Source organism: Sebastes umbrosus, chromosome 4 (genome assembly GCF_015220745.1).
Source record: "Sebastes umbrosus isolate fSebUmb1 chromosome 4, fSebUmb1.pri, whole genome shotgun sequence".
Classification (NCBI taxonomy): Eukaryota; Metazoa; Chordata; class Actinopteri; order Perciformes; family Sebastidae; genus Sebastes; species Sebastes umbrosus.
Genome location: NC_051272.1, coordinates 80,001 through 96,605, shown reverse-complemented (window position 1 = coordinate 96,605; position 16,605 = coordinate 80,001). Strand labels below are relative to the sequence as shown.

The following is a 16,605-nucleotide window of genomic DNA, read 5'->3' as shown; positions in this document are numbered from 1 at the left end:
CTAACGGTGTGATGATGAACCTGATGATGTTAACGGTGTGATGAACCTGATGATGCTAACGGTGTGATGAACCTGATGATGTTAACGGTGTGATGATGAACCTGATGATGCTAACGGTGTGATGATGAACCTGATGATGTTAACGGTGTGATGATGAACCTGATGATGCTAACGGTGTGATGAACCTGATGATGTTAACGGTGTGATGATGAACCTGATGATGTTAACGGTGTGATGAACCTGATGATGTTAACGGTGTGATGAACCTGATGATGTTAACGGTGTGATGAACCTGATGATGTTAACGGTGTGATGATGAACCTGATGATGTTAACGGTGTGATGAACCTGATGATGCTAACGGTGTGATGATGAACCTGATGATGTTAACGGTGTGATGATGAACCTGATGATGTTAACGGTGTGATGATGAACCTGATGATGCTAACGGTGTGATGAACCTGATGATGTTAACGGTGTGATGAACCTGATGATGTTAACGGTGTGATGATGAACCTGATGATGTTAACGGTGTGATGATGAACCTGATGATGTTAACGGTGTGATGAACCTGATGATGTTAACGGTGTGATGATGAACCTGATGATGTTAACGGTGTGATGAACCTGATGATGTTAACGGTGTGATGAACCTGATGATGTTAACGGTGTGATGATGAACCTGATGATGCTAACGGTGTGATGAACCTGATGATGTTAACGGTGTGATGATGAACCTGATGATGCTAACGGTGTGATGAACCTGATGATGTTAACGGTGTGATGATGAACCTGATGATGTTAACGGTGTGATGATGAACCTGATGATGCTAACGGTGTGATGAACCTGATGATGTTAACGGTGTGATGATGAACCTGATGATGCTAACGGTGTGATGAACCTGATGATGTTAACGGTGTGATGATGAACCTGATGATGTTAACGGTGTGATGAACCTGATGATGTTAACGGTGTGATGAACCTGATGATGTTAACGGTGTGATGATGAACCTGATGATGTTAACGGTGTGATGATGAACCTGATGATGCTAACGGTGTGATGAACCTGATGATGTTAACGGTGTGATGATGAACCTGATGATGCTAACGGTGTGATGAACCTGATGATGTTAACGGTGTGATGATGAACCTGATGATGTTAACGGTGTGATGAACCTGATGATGTTAACGGTGTGATGAACCTGATGATGTTAACGGTGTGATGAACCTGATGATGTTAACGGTGTGATGAACCTGATGATGTTAACGGTGTGATGATGAACCTGATGATGCTAACGGTGTGATGAACCTGATGATGTTAACGGTGTGATGATGAACCTGATGATGTTAACGGTGTGATGATGAACCTGATGATGTTAACGGTGTGATGAACCTGATGATGTTAACGGTGTGATGATGAACCTGATGATGTTAACGGTGTGATGAACCTGATGATGTTAACGGTGTGATGAACCTGATGATGTTAACGGTGTGATGAACCTGATGATGTTAACGGTGTGATGAACCTGATGATGTTAACGGTGTGATGATGAACCTGATGATGCTAACGGTGTGATGAACCTGATGATGTTAACGGTGTGATGAACCTGATGATGTTAACGGTGTGATGATGAACCTGATGATGTTAACGGTGTGATGATGAACCTGATGATGTTAACGGTGTGATGAACCTGATGATGTTAACGGTGTGATGAACCTGATGATGTTAACGGTGTGATGAACCTGATGATGTTAACGGTGTGATGAACCTGATGATGTTAACGGTGTGATGAACCTGATGATGTTAACGGTGTGATGATGAACCTGATGATGTTAACGGTGTGATGAACCTGATGATGCTAACGGTGTGATGAACCTGATGATGTTAACGGTGTGATGAACCTGATGATGTTAACGGTGTGATGAACCTGATGATGTTAACGGTGTGATGAACCTGATGATGTTAACGGTGTGATGAACCTGATGATGTTAACGGTGTGATGAACCTGATGATGCTAACGGTGTGATGATGAACCTGATGATGTTAACGGTGTGATGATGAACCTGATGATGTTAACGGTGTGATGGTGAACCTGATGATGTTAACGGTGTGATGAACCTGATGATGTTAACGGTGTGATGGTGAACCTGATGATGTTAACGGTGTGATGGTGAACCTGATGATGTTAACGGTGTGATGAACCTGATGATGTTAACGGTGTGATGAACCTGATGATGTTAACGGTGTGATGAACCTGATGATGTTAACGGTGTGATGAACCTGATGATGTTAACGGTGTGATGAACCTGATGATGTTAACGGTGTGATGGTGAACCTGATGATGTTAACGGTGTGATGGTGAACCTGATGATGTTAACGGTGTGATGAACCTGATGATGTTAACGGTGTGATGAACCTGATGATGTTAACGGTGTGATGAACCTGATGATGTTAACGGTGTGATGAACCTGATGATGTTAACGGTGTGATGAACCTGATGATGTTAACGGTGTGATGAACCTGATGATGTTAACGGTGTGATGGTGAACCTGATGATGCTAACGGTGTGATGGTGAACCTGATGATGCTAACGGTGTGATGAACCTGATGATGCTAACGGTGTGATGAACCTGATGATGTTAACGGTGTGATGAACCTGATGATGTTAACGGTGTGATGAACCTGATGATGTTAACGGTGTGATGGTGAACCTGATGATGCTAACGGTGTGATGAACCTGATGATGCTAACGGTGTGATGGTGAACCTGATGATGTTAACGGTGTGATGAACCTGATGATGTTAACGGTGTGATGAACCTGATGATGTTAACGGTGTGATGGTGAACCTGATGATGCTAACGGTGTGATGAACCTGATGATGCTAACGGTGTGATGAACCTGATGATGTTAACGGTGTGATGAACCTGATGATGTTAACGGTGTGATGAACCTGATGATGTTAACGGTGTGATGGTGAACCTGATGATGTTAACGGTGTGATGAACCTGATGATGTTAACGGTGTGATGGTGAACCTGATGATGCTAACGGTGTGATGATGAACCTGATGATGTTAACGGTGTGATGGTGAACCTGATGATGCTAACGGTGTGATGATGAACCTGATGATGTTAACGGTGTGATGAACCTGATGATGCTAACGGTGTGATGAACCTGATGATGCTAACGGTGTGATGATGAACCTGATGATGCTAACGGTGTGATGAACCTGATGATGTTAACGGTGTGATGGTGAACCTGATGATGCTAACGGTGTGATGAACCTGATGATGCTAACAGGATGCTAACCATCAGATCAGTCCACTAATAATCAGTGATCGATCAGAGAACATCTCAGTGTTGTGATCAGACTAGCAGCAGCTAGTAGCACAGTTCAGACCCGCATGTGACCCGGACAGATAACAGACCAGCTAACAGCTAACAGCTAACAGCTAACAGCTAACAGCTAACAGCTAACAGCTAACTAGCTAACCAACCAGCTAGCTGCTGTTAGCAGCTAGCAGCAGCTAGCAGCAGCTAACTGCTAGCAGCAGCTAGCTCGGTGAGCTAACAGAAGAGAAGCTAACCTTGCTAGCAGCTTAACGGAGCTACCAGTGCTACTTCCTCTCAGAGAGCAGACAGACAGGTCGGGTCTCACAGCGTCAGTACAGCCTGTATGTAACTGTATCTAACTGTATCTAGAGAGTTTATGGTCTTACCTTTGGAGTAGAGTGATTTGGGTGAGTTGAGGTCCAGGTCGGAGCTGAGGAGGGAGATGAAATCAGAGGGCATCGCAGCGCTTCATGGAGGGAACAGGACTCTCTCTAGTCCAGAACCAGAACCAGGACCAGCACCACAACCAGGACCAGCTTCACATCTGCATTAATATATACAGCCTTTAACCCTTTAATGTGTCACAGTTCCAGCCTGAAGAGACTGAGTCTGTAAGAACCGTTATATCCAGCAGACTCCCGTCACTGTCTGAGACACACACACGCACACGCCTCCTGGCCCCGCCCCCTTTCTGCTGCCCAGGGGCATGCGCGGTGACCGACTCAGGATCAGGATGCACTGAACCATCACAGAGACACTGATGATGATGAGGATGATGCACTCTGCCTCCTCTCATCGTCAGAGGTCACTGGAAGCTTCTTTTCTAAAATGTTATTTAATTTCTATTTGGAAAAGGCGTTATCCCAGCGTATACAAAACTTTACAGATATTTATACTTAAAGGGCCTGTTAGTAAGAATCCTAAATGTGTTGTTAACAGCTTCACCTGTAGCCGTTAAGTCAACTAAAGTCAGCGTCCTGTTGCTGGCGCTTGTGCTCGCTCTACATAGACATGAAGGAGCATCGCTCAACACAGTGAGGAGACACACGTCAGCTAAAAGCACAATATCACTCTATATTTCAGCTGCTTGGCAGTAATGTTAGCTGACCAGACCAAGGTCTCTCCATGAATCAATGCTGATCCTAGTGTTGGCTTTTCCCGCCTCAGCCTCCCGACCGCGGCCGGAGGGAACGGGGGAGACGCCGGAGTTTTGGTCGGAGACGATAACGTTTCTCTCTGCGGAGCCCCGTCACTTCACAAGACACGGGAAACCTCTGTTGGTCTGGAGGAGCTGCAGCAGTTATTTCTGCACAAACGTCCACTGGACATTCACTGAATTAATATTCTGTTACGTTAATGCCTATTTCTCTCCTCACTTGTTCTCAGAATCATCTTGTAGTGCACGGTTTAGCTGGAAAATGAGAAAGTTTGTGACCCTGCAGCCATGTTGAGATCAGTTGAGGAAATACCAAGCACTGTCCTCTTAATCTAGTAACTAATAGTTGTAGCTGTCAGATACATGTATTAGCATAAACTGTACAATATTTCCCTCTGAAATGTAATGAGTAGAAGTGTAAAGTAACATCAATGTGTACTTACGTACAGAAGGCTACTTGAGTAGAGGTACAGCTCTTAGTACTTAAAATGTGAACACACTGAACACCTGCAGGTTGCTTTGAGAAATATATGCACCTTTATCTCCCATTGAGTGTGAGAGTTCATTCATAACCTTGGATGGAAATAGTATTTTGACAAAAAGATTCGCAACTCAGCAAAATCTAAGTGTTGAAGAAGAGCGTGTGACAGGACCCTGTGTAGCAGGCTCATCAGGTCCCACAGCTTCTGACTGCTAACGTTGTGTCTTTGTAAGCAGTCATGGTGGACAGTAGTTGGGGGGGTAGGACTGGTTTGCCAGGTTGGGGGGGAGTGTTTTTCCTGTTACATTATCTTAAGTGCATCATTTGCACAATCTGAAACAAACATCACACATTCTTGTGACTGTGCCATCATAATGATCTCCATAACAGCAAGATCATCACGTTTAAGTGCATCAGCAACTTGACCTCTGCTCCACATTTATGGGGAGGAAAATGCTCAATGACTGTTCTCTGAAAGGAAAACTGGAGCTGGAGGAACTCTGAGTCTGTTTCCAATAAGGGAAATGAAAGTAAGCATCTTTGCAGTCAATTATACTAAACTAGGTACCTGGCTGAACAAGTCCCAGCAGATTCCTCAAAGTCGGCACAATAAAGCATGCAAGTGTCACATATTTCAAGTTTCCTTGGAAATCGTGAAATAGCCAGAATAGAGACGACTCTCCCTGTCCCCCGCAGTAAGAACAGAAACTGCTTAATTAAAGCAGGAGATCAATCCCTACACTAGCAAACAGGAGTGGAAGGAAAGAAAGCAGCCAAGTGTGCGCAGAACGGCTTCTCTCTGAAGACGTCACGATGCAGAGCAGCTTCTCTCTGAGGACGTTTGCAAAGACATAAAGAAACAATTTACTCACACACATAAAATCTAAAAATATCAAACACACAATGTTTATACAGAATGTGGAAGTTACTAATCTTCCCCTTCTTTCTACTCGACTCAGTGGCAGTCAGTCGGCCCTTTCACAGCATGACATGTCATTGCAGGGTAAACACAGGTGTAATTAATAACAATTAAATGATAATAATAATAATAATAACACCTGTGTTTATATATATATATACATATGTTATACCTGTGTTTATTATTATATATATATATACCTGTGTTTATTATATATATATATATATATATCTCTGTCATACAAAAATATAAATTAATTACTGCTATAATTATCCTTATCAAAATATTTATTCATTAGCAGTCCAGAATACCAATTCATTAATACAATATATATATATGTATATATATATATTGTATTTCATGTGCGTATTGTGTATATATAAATATATATATATATAAAAATATATATATAAAAAAATATATATATATAAAAATATATATATATATATATATATTGTATTTCATGTGCATATTGTATATATAAAAATATTTATATATATATATAAAAAAAAATATATATATATAAATATATATACAATATATATTTTTATATATATATAAAAATATATATATATATAAAAATAAATATATATATATATATATATAAAAATATATATATATTTTTTTATATATATATATATATACAATACGCACATGAAATACAATATATATATTGTATTTCATGTGCGTATTGTATATTATAAATGAGAATATGCGCATATACAAAAAGATAACAACTAGTCAATATGAGTAAGATAAATAATAACGAATAATAAATGATAAATATGTAAGTAATGAATTTGTGTTCTGATTAAGATACATTATAATTAATGAATTGGTATTCTGGACTGCTAATGAATAAATATTTTGATAAGGATAATTATAGCAGTAATTAATTTATATTTTTGTATGACAGAGATAAAGGGTAATAATTATAGTGAGAGTATATGTATGGCTCAATAAGGCAGCTGGTTAATTATTAATGAATGACTGAAGGAGATTAAATAAGTTTGTTCTTGTTCTCACTTCTTTTCCAGTATGTAAACCAAGGCATCAAGTGTTTGACAGTTTCTTTTACTTATACTTTTCATTGTATGTAAATACTTTTTTTATGCCTGTCCACTTGTTTGTATGATCATTCCCTTTTTTTATTTCTATTTTCTTGTTATTTTAAATGTCCGAAATAAATTTAGAAATGAAATGAAAAAATGCTATAATTTCTTAATTTCATTGTTGCACAAATTAAAACATTTATATACAATATGAAGTATTTGTTAATGATTACCAAATGATTTGTAAATCATCTATGAACATCATAGACCAGATATGTAGTCGCACGTTTCTTCAGCCTCAGTTTCCCATGAGGCAATGCGCTCAACGTCACCGTGTGTTGTTGCGGAAGTGCCGGGAAACGCTGTGCTGGTGGTTCTGAACTGAGACTCTCTGACACAGAGACACGGAGACAGAGAGACACGGAGACACGGAGACACAGAGACAGAGAGACACGGAGACACAGAGACAGAGAGACACAGAGACACGGAGACACGGAGACACGGAGACAGAGACACGGAGACACAGAGACACAGAGACAGAGACACGGAGACACAGAGACACGGAGACACGGAGACACAGAGACACAGAGACACGGAGACACAGAGACAGAGAGACACAGAGACACGGAGACAGAGAGACACAGAGACACAGAGACACGGAGACACAGAGACACAGAGACACAGAGACACGGAGACACAGAGACAGAGAGACACAGAGACACGGAGACACAGAGACAGAGAGACACGGAGACACGGAGACACAGAGACACGGAGACACGGAGCAGACCTCCTCTCAGTGGTTCAGTGTTAGTTAGTGTGTCTGTAGTTGGTCAGCAGGTGTGTCTGTAGTTAGTCAGCAGGTGTGTCTGTAGTTGGTCAGCAGGTGTGTCTGTAGTTAGCCGTCAGCAGGTGTGTCTGTAGTTAGTCAGCAGGTGTGTCTGTAGTTAGTCAGCAGGTGTGTCTGTAGTTGGTCAGCAGGTGTGTCTGTAGTTGGTCAGCAGGTGTGTCTGTAGTTAGCCGTCAGCAGGTGTGTCTGTAGTTAGTCAGCAGGTGTGTCTGTAGTTGGTCAGCAGGTGTGTCTGTAGTTAGTCAGCAGGTGTGTCTGTAGTTGGTCAGCAGGTGTGTCTGTAGTTGGTCAGCAGGTGTGTCTGTAGTTAGTCAGCAGGTGTGTCTGTAGTTAGTCAGCAGGTGTGTCTGTAGTTGGTCAGCAGGTGTGTCTGTAGTTGGTCAGCAGGTGTGTCTGTAGTTAGCCGTCAGCAGGTGTGTCTGTAGTTAGTCAGCAGGTGTGTCTGTAGTTGGTCAGCAGGTGTGTCTGTAGTTGGTCAGCAGGTGTGTCTGTAGTTAGCCGTCAGCAGGTGTGTCTGTAGTTAGTCAGCAGGTGTGTCTGTAGTTGGTCAGCAGGTGTGTCTGTAGTTGGTCAGCAGGTGTGTCTGTAGTTGGTCAGCAGGTGTGTCTGTAGTTAGTCAGCAGGTGTGTCTGTAGTTAGTCAGCAGGTGTGTCTGTAGTTAGTCAGCAGGTGTGTCTGTAGTTGGTCAGCAGGTGTGTCTGTAGTTAGTCAGCAGGTGTGTCTGTAGTTGGTCAGCAGCAGCTGAGTGATGGCAGCTCTGAAGTTCGCCGGGATGGACGACACAGACAGTGAGGATGAGTTGCCTCCTGGCTGGGAGGAGAGGTCCACTAAAGATGGATGGGTTTACTATGCGAGGTGAGTTCATCCTCCTGTTATCTGTTAGTGTCTGTCTTCAGAACCAGAACCAGAACCACAGAGTTCAGCTGGTAGCAGCCTGAGGAACACACAGCTGGTTCAGATGAGCTCTGCTGTCTGACCTGATGAAGTCTACACAGAGATAACTAAAGCTGCAGTAGGCAGAATGTGTTTGGCATCATTGAGCAGACATCCCATAATAACCTTTCATCATATTGTAATTGAAGTGTTCTGAGAGAGAACTAGACTTCTGCTCCTCATGGCTCTGTTTTCAGGCTTTACAACATCTAGCCCGTGACGGGAGACTTTGACCAATCACAGGTCACTTCAGAGAGAGAGAGCGTTCCTATTGGCTGAGCTCCGGTCATGTGACCGAAACTTGGCGTTCCTTCACCAGATTTCACAATGACGGCGGCATCACAAACGTTCTCATGTTCCAGCTAAACCTTCACTACGAGATGATCCTGAGAACATGTGAGGAGAGGAATAGGCATTAATTTAACAGAATATTGATTCATATCTGATCAGCGCTGCCTAGTTTCACCGTTTTATTAAAATCACTTTTTTTAATGATATTTGCTCCGATCTGCCGCCTGATGCTTTAATATGAACTGTGTTGATCAGACTGTGACTCTGGCACCGCGGGCCGTTGCAGTAGCTGCAGTACTGTCCCTCAGAGGCTTCAGCTGAGAGGCAGAACTTCATGACAGAGTTACTCTGTTATTATAACATCCTGAAGCCGTCATCAGTGATGGGACAGAGCACCAGGCTGCACCAGGCTGCTCCAGGCTGCTCCAGGCTGCACCAGGCTGCTCCAGGCTGCACCAGGCTGCACCAGGCTGCTCCAGGCTGCTCCAGGCTGCACCAGGCTGCACCAGGCTGCTCCAGGCTGCACCAGGCTGCACCAGGCTGCACCAGGCTGCTCCAGGCTGCACCAGGCTGCACCAGGCTGCTCCAGGCTGCTCCAGGCTGCACCAGGCTGCACCAGGCTGCACCAGGCTGCACCAGGCTGCACCAGGCTGCTCCAGGCTGCTCCTGGTGACATGGGAAGAAGACAGCCAATGGTTCTTTACCTAGAGAATATAAAATGTGGTTATTGGAGAAACAACAGTACCAGCATGGTATTTGCTTAAAGAGGACCTGTTATTCTTATCTTCAGGTGCATACTTGTATTTCGTGTTTCTCCAACAACATGTTCACATACTTTAATGTTTAATAAACGCTCTATTGTTCTCATGCTTCTCATACCTTTTCTCATCTTTGTGCCGTCTGTCCGAAACGCTCTGTCTGAGCTCCCGTGAGCGACACACGGCAGGCTGGGGAGTCCCTCATACGAGGCGGTGCGCCGCGACCGGCTCTAGGTCGACTTGCAAAGGCTCGGGGTGAAGGTGGCTCGCGGCCGCAGCTTTACAGCGCTCCCCGCCCGGACCTCGCCGAACCGTGGACGAAGGGCTCGCTGCTCCCTCTCTCCCCGCCGGGGGACGGCCCCCTGCTCCTGGTGCGACTGTCGACTGAGGCGGACTGTCCTCAGTGCGCCCCAACCGCGTCGTGCCGCCAGGACGGGGCTCGGCCCACGTAAAGGGGGCAGGGGTCTGTGGCGATGTCTGCAACCCACCTGACCCGTCCTGAAACACGGACCAAGGAGTCTAACGCACGCGCGAGTCAGAGGGGGCAAGCAAAACCCTGTGGTGCAATGAAAGTGAGGGCCGGCGCCGGCTGAGGTGGGATCACCACCGTAAAGTGGTATCGGTGCTGTTGTATCGGAGCCGTTTTGCGAGTACGAGTACATGAGCACAGTATCGGTGCATTCCTACTTTGTGACATCACCACATTACGGAAGAAAAGGCGGGACTTCACTCAAGGCGTTTCAGGTGGTTCAGGAGCAGCGTTTCTGTGGAGGAAGAACTCCCTTACACGTGGACTTTGGTTTTTGTAAGGAGCCGTTCACATGCTGCGTCTAAAGATGCAATATATATATTATACCTAGGATGTGGAACTGAGGCTGTCAAAGTTAACGCCATAATAACGAGGAAAAACTGTCCTGTCCATGTTCAAAGGGGTCCCTTGACCTCTGACCTCCAGATGTGTGAATGTAAATGGGTTCTATGGGTGCCCACGAGTCTCCCCTTTACAGACATGCCCACTTTATGATAATCACATGCAGTTTGGGGCAAATCATAGTCAAGTCAGCACACTGACACACTGACAGCTGTTGTTGCCTGTTGGGCTGCAGTTTGCCATGTTATGATTGGAGCATATTGTTTATGCTAAATGCAGTACCTGTGAGGGTTTCTGGATCAATATCTGTCATTGATTAGTGTTGTTCATTGATTTATAATAATAAATATATACATACATTTATATAAAGCAGCATATTAGTCCACTCCCATGTTGATAAGAGGATTAAATACTGGACTGATCTCCCTTTAAGGTTCATTTAGAACAGATAAAATGTGTGTGATTAATCGTGATTAAATATTTTAATTGATTGACAGCCCTAATATGAACATGTGAACATGTGAACATATGAACATGTGAACATGTGAACATGTGTCATGTGCTCTTAGTATTTGCTTGAATTGCAACAGTCCTTTGTAATATTTTGTCTTTTCTATAAGAGCTTTTATTAAGTTGTGTTTATTGATGTATGTATTGATCAGGTATTGATGTTGTATGCTGTACTGTATGTAATGTAATGTGTATTTTCTGTATAACCAAGAGGCTGCAGGTGAAAACATTAACATGACCTGTCCCCAGTATATCCATCAATAACTGAAGTGAAGTAAAGAAGAAGGCAGGGTTAACTCTTCCACTCTTCTTCTGTCTCTGTGTGTTAACAGCCATGATGAGATGAAGACACAGTGGGAGCACCCCAAGACAGGGAAGAAGAAACGTTGTGCTGGAGGTTTGTTTCATTCACTTGTGTTTCAGGGTCACACATACAGTATATACAAGGTGTTCAGAAGGTCACTTATTCTGCAGCAGTTTAACCCAAAAGCATCCCCTCACCAGCCCATGCATTGTTCACATGCACGGACCAATAGTCTGTGGCTTGGCGCATGGTCTTCACATGATCAGAGAGTGCTGTGATTCCAATCACCTTCTGCGCAGATCACAAACCTCATCTGTCCTCCATCAGATCAGCATCAGTGCTGAAACCTTTGGACTCTTCTCTTTATTTATTGATATGGTCTTTCCTGTGCGTCCGTGAGAATTAACCACTATTCACACAAGGATTTACAAACCATCTTCAATCAATAAATGAGTGGTATCTCAAAGAGAGAGTGTGTGACCTGGACTAATTGATACATCACCATCATCTGCATGTTCTTACCGGACAACCTGTGGAGATTGTAAATGACATTCATAGAACCATCTTCTAAGGGTTCATTCAATCAGCATCACTGAGGTCACAAGTTTGGTACCCATTAAACCAACGCCTATTTTACACAAGGCATTATGGGAACATGTTCAGAATGGCTTTGTATCTATCAGATGGTGTTCTAACTTCACAGCCAGCGGATCCTTGTTCGTTGTTTTCAGTAACTTAGTTTGTGAAAGTTCAACATGAATAAGTTATTTTTATTATGAGATATATAAGATATTAATGTTGTTATGCATCCTGGCTGTTAGAGAGAAATGATGTCTGTCTTTCCCACAGACTTACCGTATGGTTGGGAGCAGGAAACGGATGAGAAAGGACATATCGTTTATGTTGAGTAAGTAGATTGATGATTGAGTTTCTGTTTGCTGAGCAGAGGAAACAGATGCTGTGCTAGACTGTACAGTCTCCGTTCTAACATCCTATTTCCTCTTGTCATTTTCAGTCACATTAACAAGCGGTCCACATACTTTGACCCGCGGCAGGCGTTTACAGTCGAGGATGTGGTGGTGAAGCCGAAGCGGTACGATGGAAACACCGCGGCTCTGGAGATCCTGCAGGGGCGAGATTTCTCTGACAAGGTCGTCCTCATCACCGGAGGCAACTCTGGCATCGGTGAGTTCCATAAGATCCTAATCTGGTTTACCACTTCAGTGATGCTCTGTTATAGCTACAGTCAGCAGGCTGCAGTGAAGTGTGTTTCCATGGTGACACCACTAGGTGGTGATGTGGTATCACGCTGTAGCAGGAGGCTGCTTGACATGAGTCCCCATCTCTCCACAAGCAGACATTCATCAACATTAGCCTCCAAAATGATACACTTAGACTCAACAAATCACTCGTTAATACCGAACATGATTGTATTGAAGTTCATTAGCTGGGCTGAATTGGATGTCATTGTTAACTGTAATGAATGGTGTCCATTTGTAGCCAGCGAATGCATTGCTCACTATATAATGGTCTGGAAACGAATGTATTTCCCCTTTCCTTTAGTTTAAATTAGCACCAGTAGTGGCCATTTGCTCACACTCGCCGCTTTGTTGGGGATAGATAACGACAGCATGAGGGAAATCAAATAAACATAAAATCGTTAATTGTCTTTATATTCAAATTCTTTGTCCCAAGGAAAGTCACAGCAGTGTAATTGCTGTGTGTGTGTTTAGAGATGCAGCTCATAGATTTACAGCAGCCCTGAACTTAAACGCCTCCCTGACCTCCATGCTCTTCATCTGTACACACATTCAAGGATTCATCAGAGAGAAACAATACTAATCTCAATGTTATGGTCCTGGAGAAAGTCTTGTATGATGTATGATTTATTATATAAACAGTTCAATATAATTAATATTATTACAGATATACAGTATGTTCCTTATGAACGGTGTAATGAATACTAAATGAATCTAGTCTTTGATCAGCAGGCTGCAGGTTTCTGAACAACTTCTCAACTCAACTGTTTTCTTTTTTAGACTGTTTGTTTTAATGCAGTGTAGAAATGAGACCAATAAGTCCCAACATTCATACAGATAAACATTCAGTTATTGTTTGGACCCAGGATACATTTAATGAAAATAACAAAAGCCGACATATGAGGGTAGGGTTACTAATAACTAGGGCTGTCAATCGATTCAAATATTTAATCGTGATTAATCACATGATTGTCCAGAAGTTAATCGCAAATTAATCATGTTTTATCTGTTCTAAATGAACCTTAAAGGGAGATTAGTCCAGTATTTAATACTCTTATCAACATGGGAGTGGGCAAATATGCTGCTTTATGTAAATGTATGTATATATTTATTATTATAAATCAATGAACAACACAAATCAATAACAGATATTGATCCAGAAACCCTCACAGGTACTGCATTTAGCATAAAACAATATGCTCCAATCATAACATGGCAAACTGCAGCCCAACAGGCAACAACAGCTGTCAGTGTGCGTTAACTTTGACAGCCCCAGATCATATATAAGAAAACAAATAGAGCAATATTAAACATGACATACTAGGTGATGTAAAACAACTTCCAATGATGAATATATCACTGACAGACAAAGAGCAAGATAAGGGAAGAGGACCTATTATGCTTTTTCCTTTTAATTGAGTGTGTTATATAGTTTTTTGTGAATGTAAAAGGTCTGCAAAGTTAGAGGCCGAACACATGCCGCGTCTTTAGCGTGCTCAAATCCGTTGTTGCCATGCGGCGCGCAAGTATTCCCAAGCGGCTGTTTCTCAGGAAACAGCGGCTGCGCCCCGAGATAAAAACAGTTCAAGTTTTGGAGCGCTGCAGCGTGCACAGCATGCCATGTGACGAGGAACAACCAATCACAGCCAGCAGATATCTTGGTTGCATCCTAAACTCCACACTAACATGCTATTAGAACACTAAAACAGGACGAGAGATGGACATGACAGTTTGGAGCGTTATTTAGCCAGTACCTTCACTCCAGCTTTAAAACTGAGCCGCTACATCCTCAAAATCACAAGTTACGTTCATTTGTTAAAGAAATTAGTGGCGTTAAAACAAATTAGCGTTATTGTGGCGTTACCTTTGACAGACAGGTAAAACACATAACATGTAAAACATATAACATGTAAAACATATAACAGGTAAAACACATAACAGGTAAAACACATAACAGATAAAACATATAACAGGTAAAACACATAACAGATAAAACATATAACATGTAAAACACATAACAGGTAAAACATATAACATGTAAAACATATAACATGTAAAACACATAACAGGTAAAACACATAACAGATAAAACATATAACAGGTAAAACACATAACATGTAAAACATATAACAGATAAAACATATAACAGGAAAAACATATAACATGTAAAACATATAACAGGTAAAACACATAACATGTAAAACATATAACATGTAAAACATATAACAGATAAAACATATAACAGGAAAAACATATAACAGGTAAAACACATAACAGATAAAACATATAACAGGAAAAACATATAACATGTAAAACATATAACAGGTAAAACACATAACATGTAAAACATATAACATGTAAAACATATAACAGATAAAACATATAACAGGTAAAACATATAACATGTAAAACACATAACAGGTAAAACACATAACAGGTAAAACACATAACAGATAAAACACATAACAAATAAAACACATAACAGGTAAAACACATAACAGGTAAAACACATAACAGGTAAAACATATAACAGGTAAAACATATAACAGGTAAAACACATAACAGGTAAAACACATAACAGGTAAAACATATAACAGGTAAAACATATAACAGATAAAACATATAACAGGTAAAACATATAACATGTAAAACATATAACAGGTAAAACACATAACAGGTAAAACACATAACAGGTAAAACACATAACAGATAAAACATATAACAGGTAAAACATATAACAGGTAAAACACATAACAGATAAAACATATAACAGGTAAAACATATAACAGGTAAAACACATAACAGGTAAAACATATAACATGTAAAACACATAACATGTAAAACATATAACAGGTAAAACACATAACAGGTAAAACACATAACAGATAAAACATATAACAGGTAAAACATATAACATGTAAAACATATAACAGGTAAAACACATAACAGGTAAAACACATAACAGGTAAAACATATAACAGGTAAAACATATAACATGTAAAACATATAACAGGTAAAACACATAACAGGTAAAACACATAACAGATAAAACATATAACAGGTAAAACACATAACAGATAAAACATATAACAGGTAAAACACACACATGTTATAAAGCAAATGAAACAGGAATATAACAGGTAAAGTAGATAAATATAAACAGAGGTATTAGAGATAGAGCGTCTGGAGATAACTTCTGTTATGATTTGACGCTATATAAAAATAAATTGAATTGAATATTCCACTTGAGGAATAAAGTAGGTAAAATAGATGTAATGTAAAGGGAGGTAATTGAACTTGTAAAATAGGTAAATTATATGTAATAAATAAAATGTAAGGTAGTTGCACTTGAGGTATATATATTCATATATATTATATATTGCATTAAAGGATATATTGCAGTCAAATGTAAATCCTGATTCTAAAGGGAGTGAAAGGAGACTAGTTTTCACCAGAAGAGGGCACAGGAGGTCCATGATGTGGTCGCTGCCGGGTATTAAACCGTTATCATATTAAGTGCTTCACATCGTGTGCCGTTTTTTTGCCTTAGTTTAAAAACTATATAATGAAAAAGATAATCCACATTTAAGATTTGTTGCGATGTATTTAGTTAATGAAAATTGTTCATCTGAAAAAAAAGCAGCTTTTCTTAAAAGAAAGCATGAAATAGTTCCACACAGACATTTTATAATGCTTAATAAACCCATATTAACATAACCTTTGTTTTACTCTACCACATATTAAATATGCAGCAGCCATAATTAACAGTATTCTAATAGTAATTGCTACTACTCGTGTGCTCCTTTGACATTCCACTAGTGAAATGTGGTTATGTCAATTGGTTGGACCCACTTAGCATTTTAATGGCATCAATGGTGTTTTAATCCGAGT

General features: G+C 41.1%; 2 protein-coding genes across 6 annotated transcripts in view; one reads left to right on the top strand and one right to left on the bottom strand.

Moving 5' to 3' along the window:
- The window catches only part of nfat5a (nuclear factor of activated T cells 5a), a 37,658-nt gene extending 33,597 nt beyond the window's left edge, over positions 1-4,061 (bottom strand). Inside the window, exon 1 of the mRNA XM_037766501.1 lies at positions 3,720-4,061. Coding sequence (XP_037622429.1) covers positions 3,720-3,792 — 73 coding nt within the window. The 5' untranslated portion in view covers positions 3,793-4,061. The remainder of the gene's footprint in view (positions 1-3,719) is intronic.
- Positions 4,062-7,590: 3,529 nt separating this feature from the next.
- The window catches only part of wwox (WW domain containing oxidoreductase), a 77,701-nt gene continuing 68,686 nt past the window's right edge, over positions 7,591-16,605 (top strand). For 2 of the 5 annotated variants that reach the window (XM_037767537.1, XM_037767533.1), the window contains exons 1-5: positions 7,591-7,850; positions 8,530-8,643; positions 11,484-11,548; positions 12,305-12,362; positions 12,471-12,640. In XM_037767537.1, coding sequence (XP_037623465.1) covers positions 8,537-8,643; positions 11,484-11,548; positions 12,305-12,362; positions 12,471-12,640 — 400 coding nt within the window. In that variant the 5' untranslated portion in view covers positions 7,591-7,850; positions 8,530-8,536. Of the gene's footprint in view, positions 7,851-7,942; positions 7,969-8,175; positions 8,322-8,523; positions 8,644-11,483; positions 11,549-12,304; positions 12,363-12,470; positions 12,641-16,605 lie in introns of all 5 variants that reach the window. The other 3 variants (XM_037767534.1, XM_037767536.1, XM_037767535.1) reach the window with 3 other exon arrangements.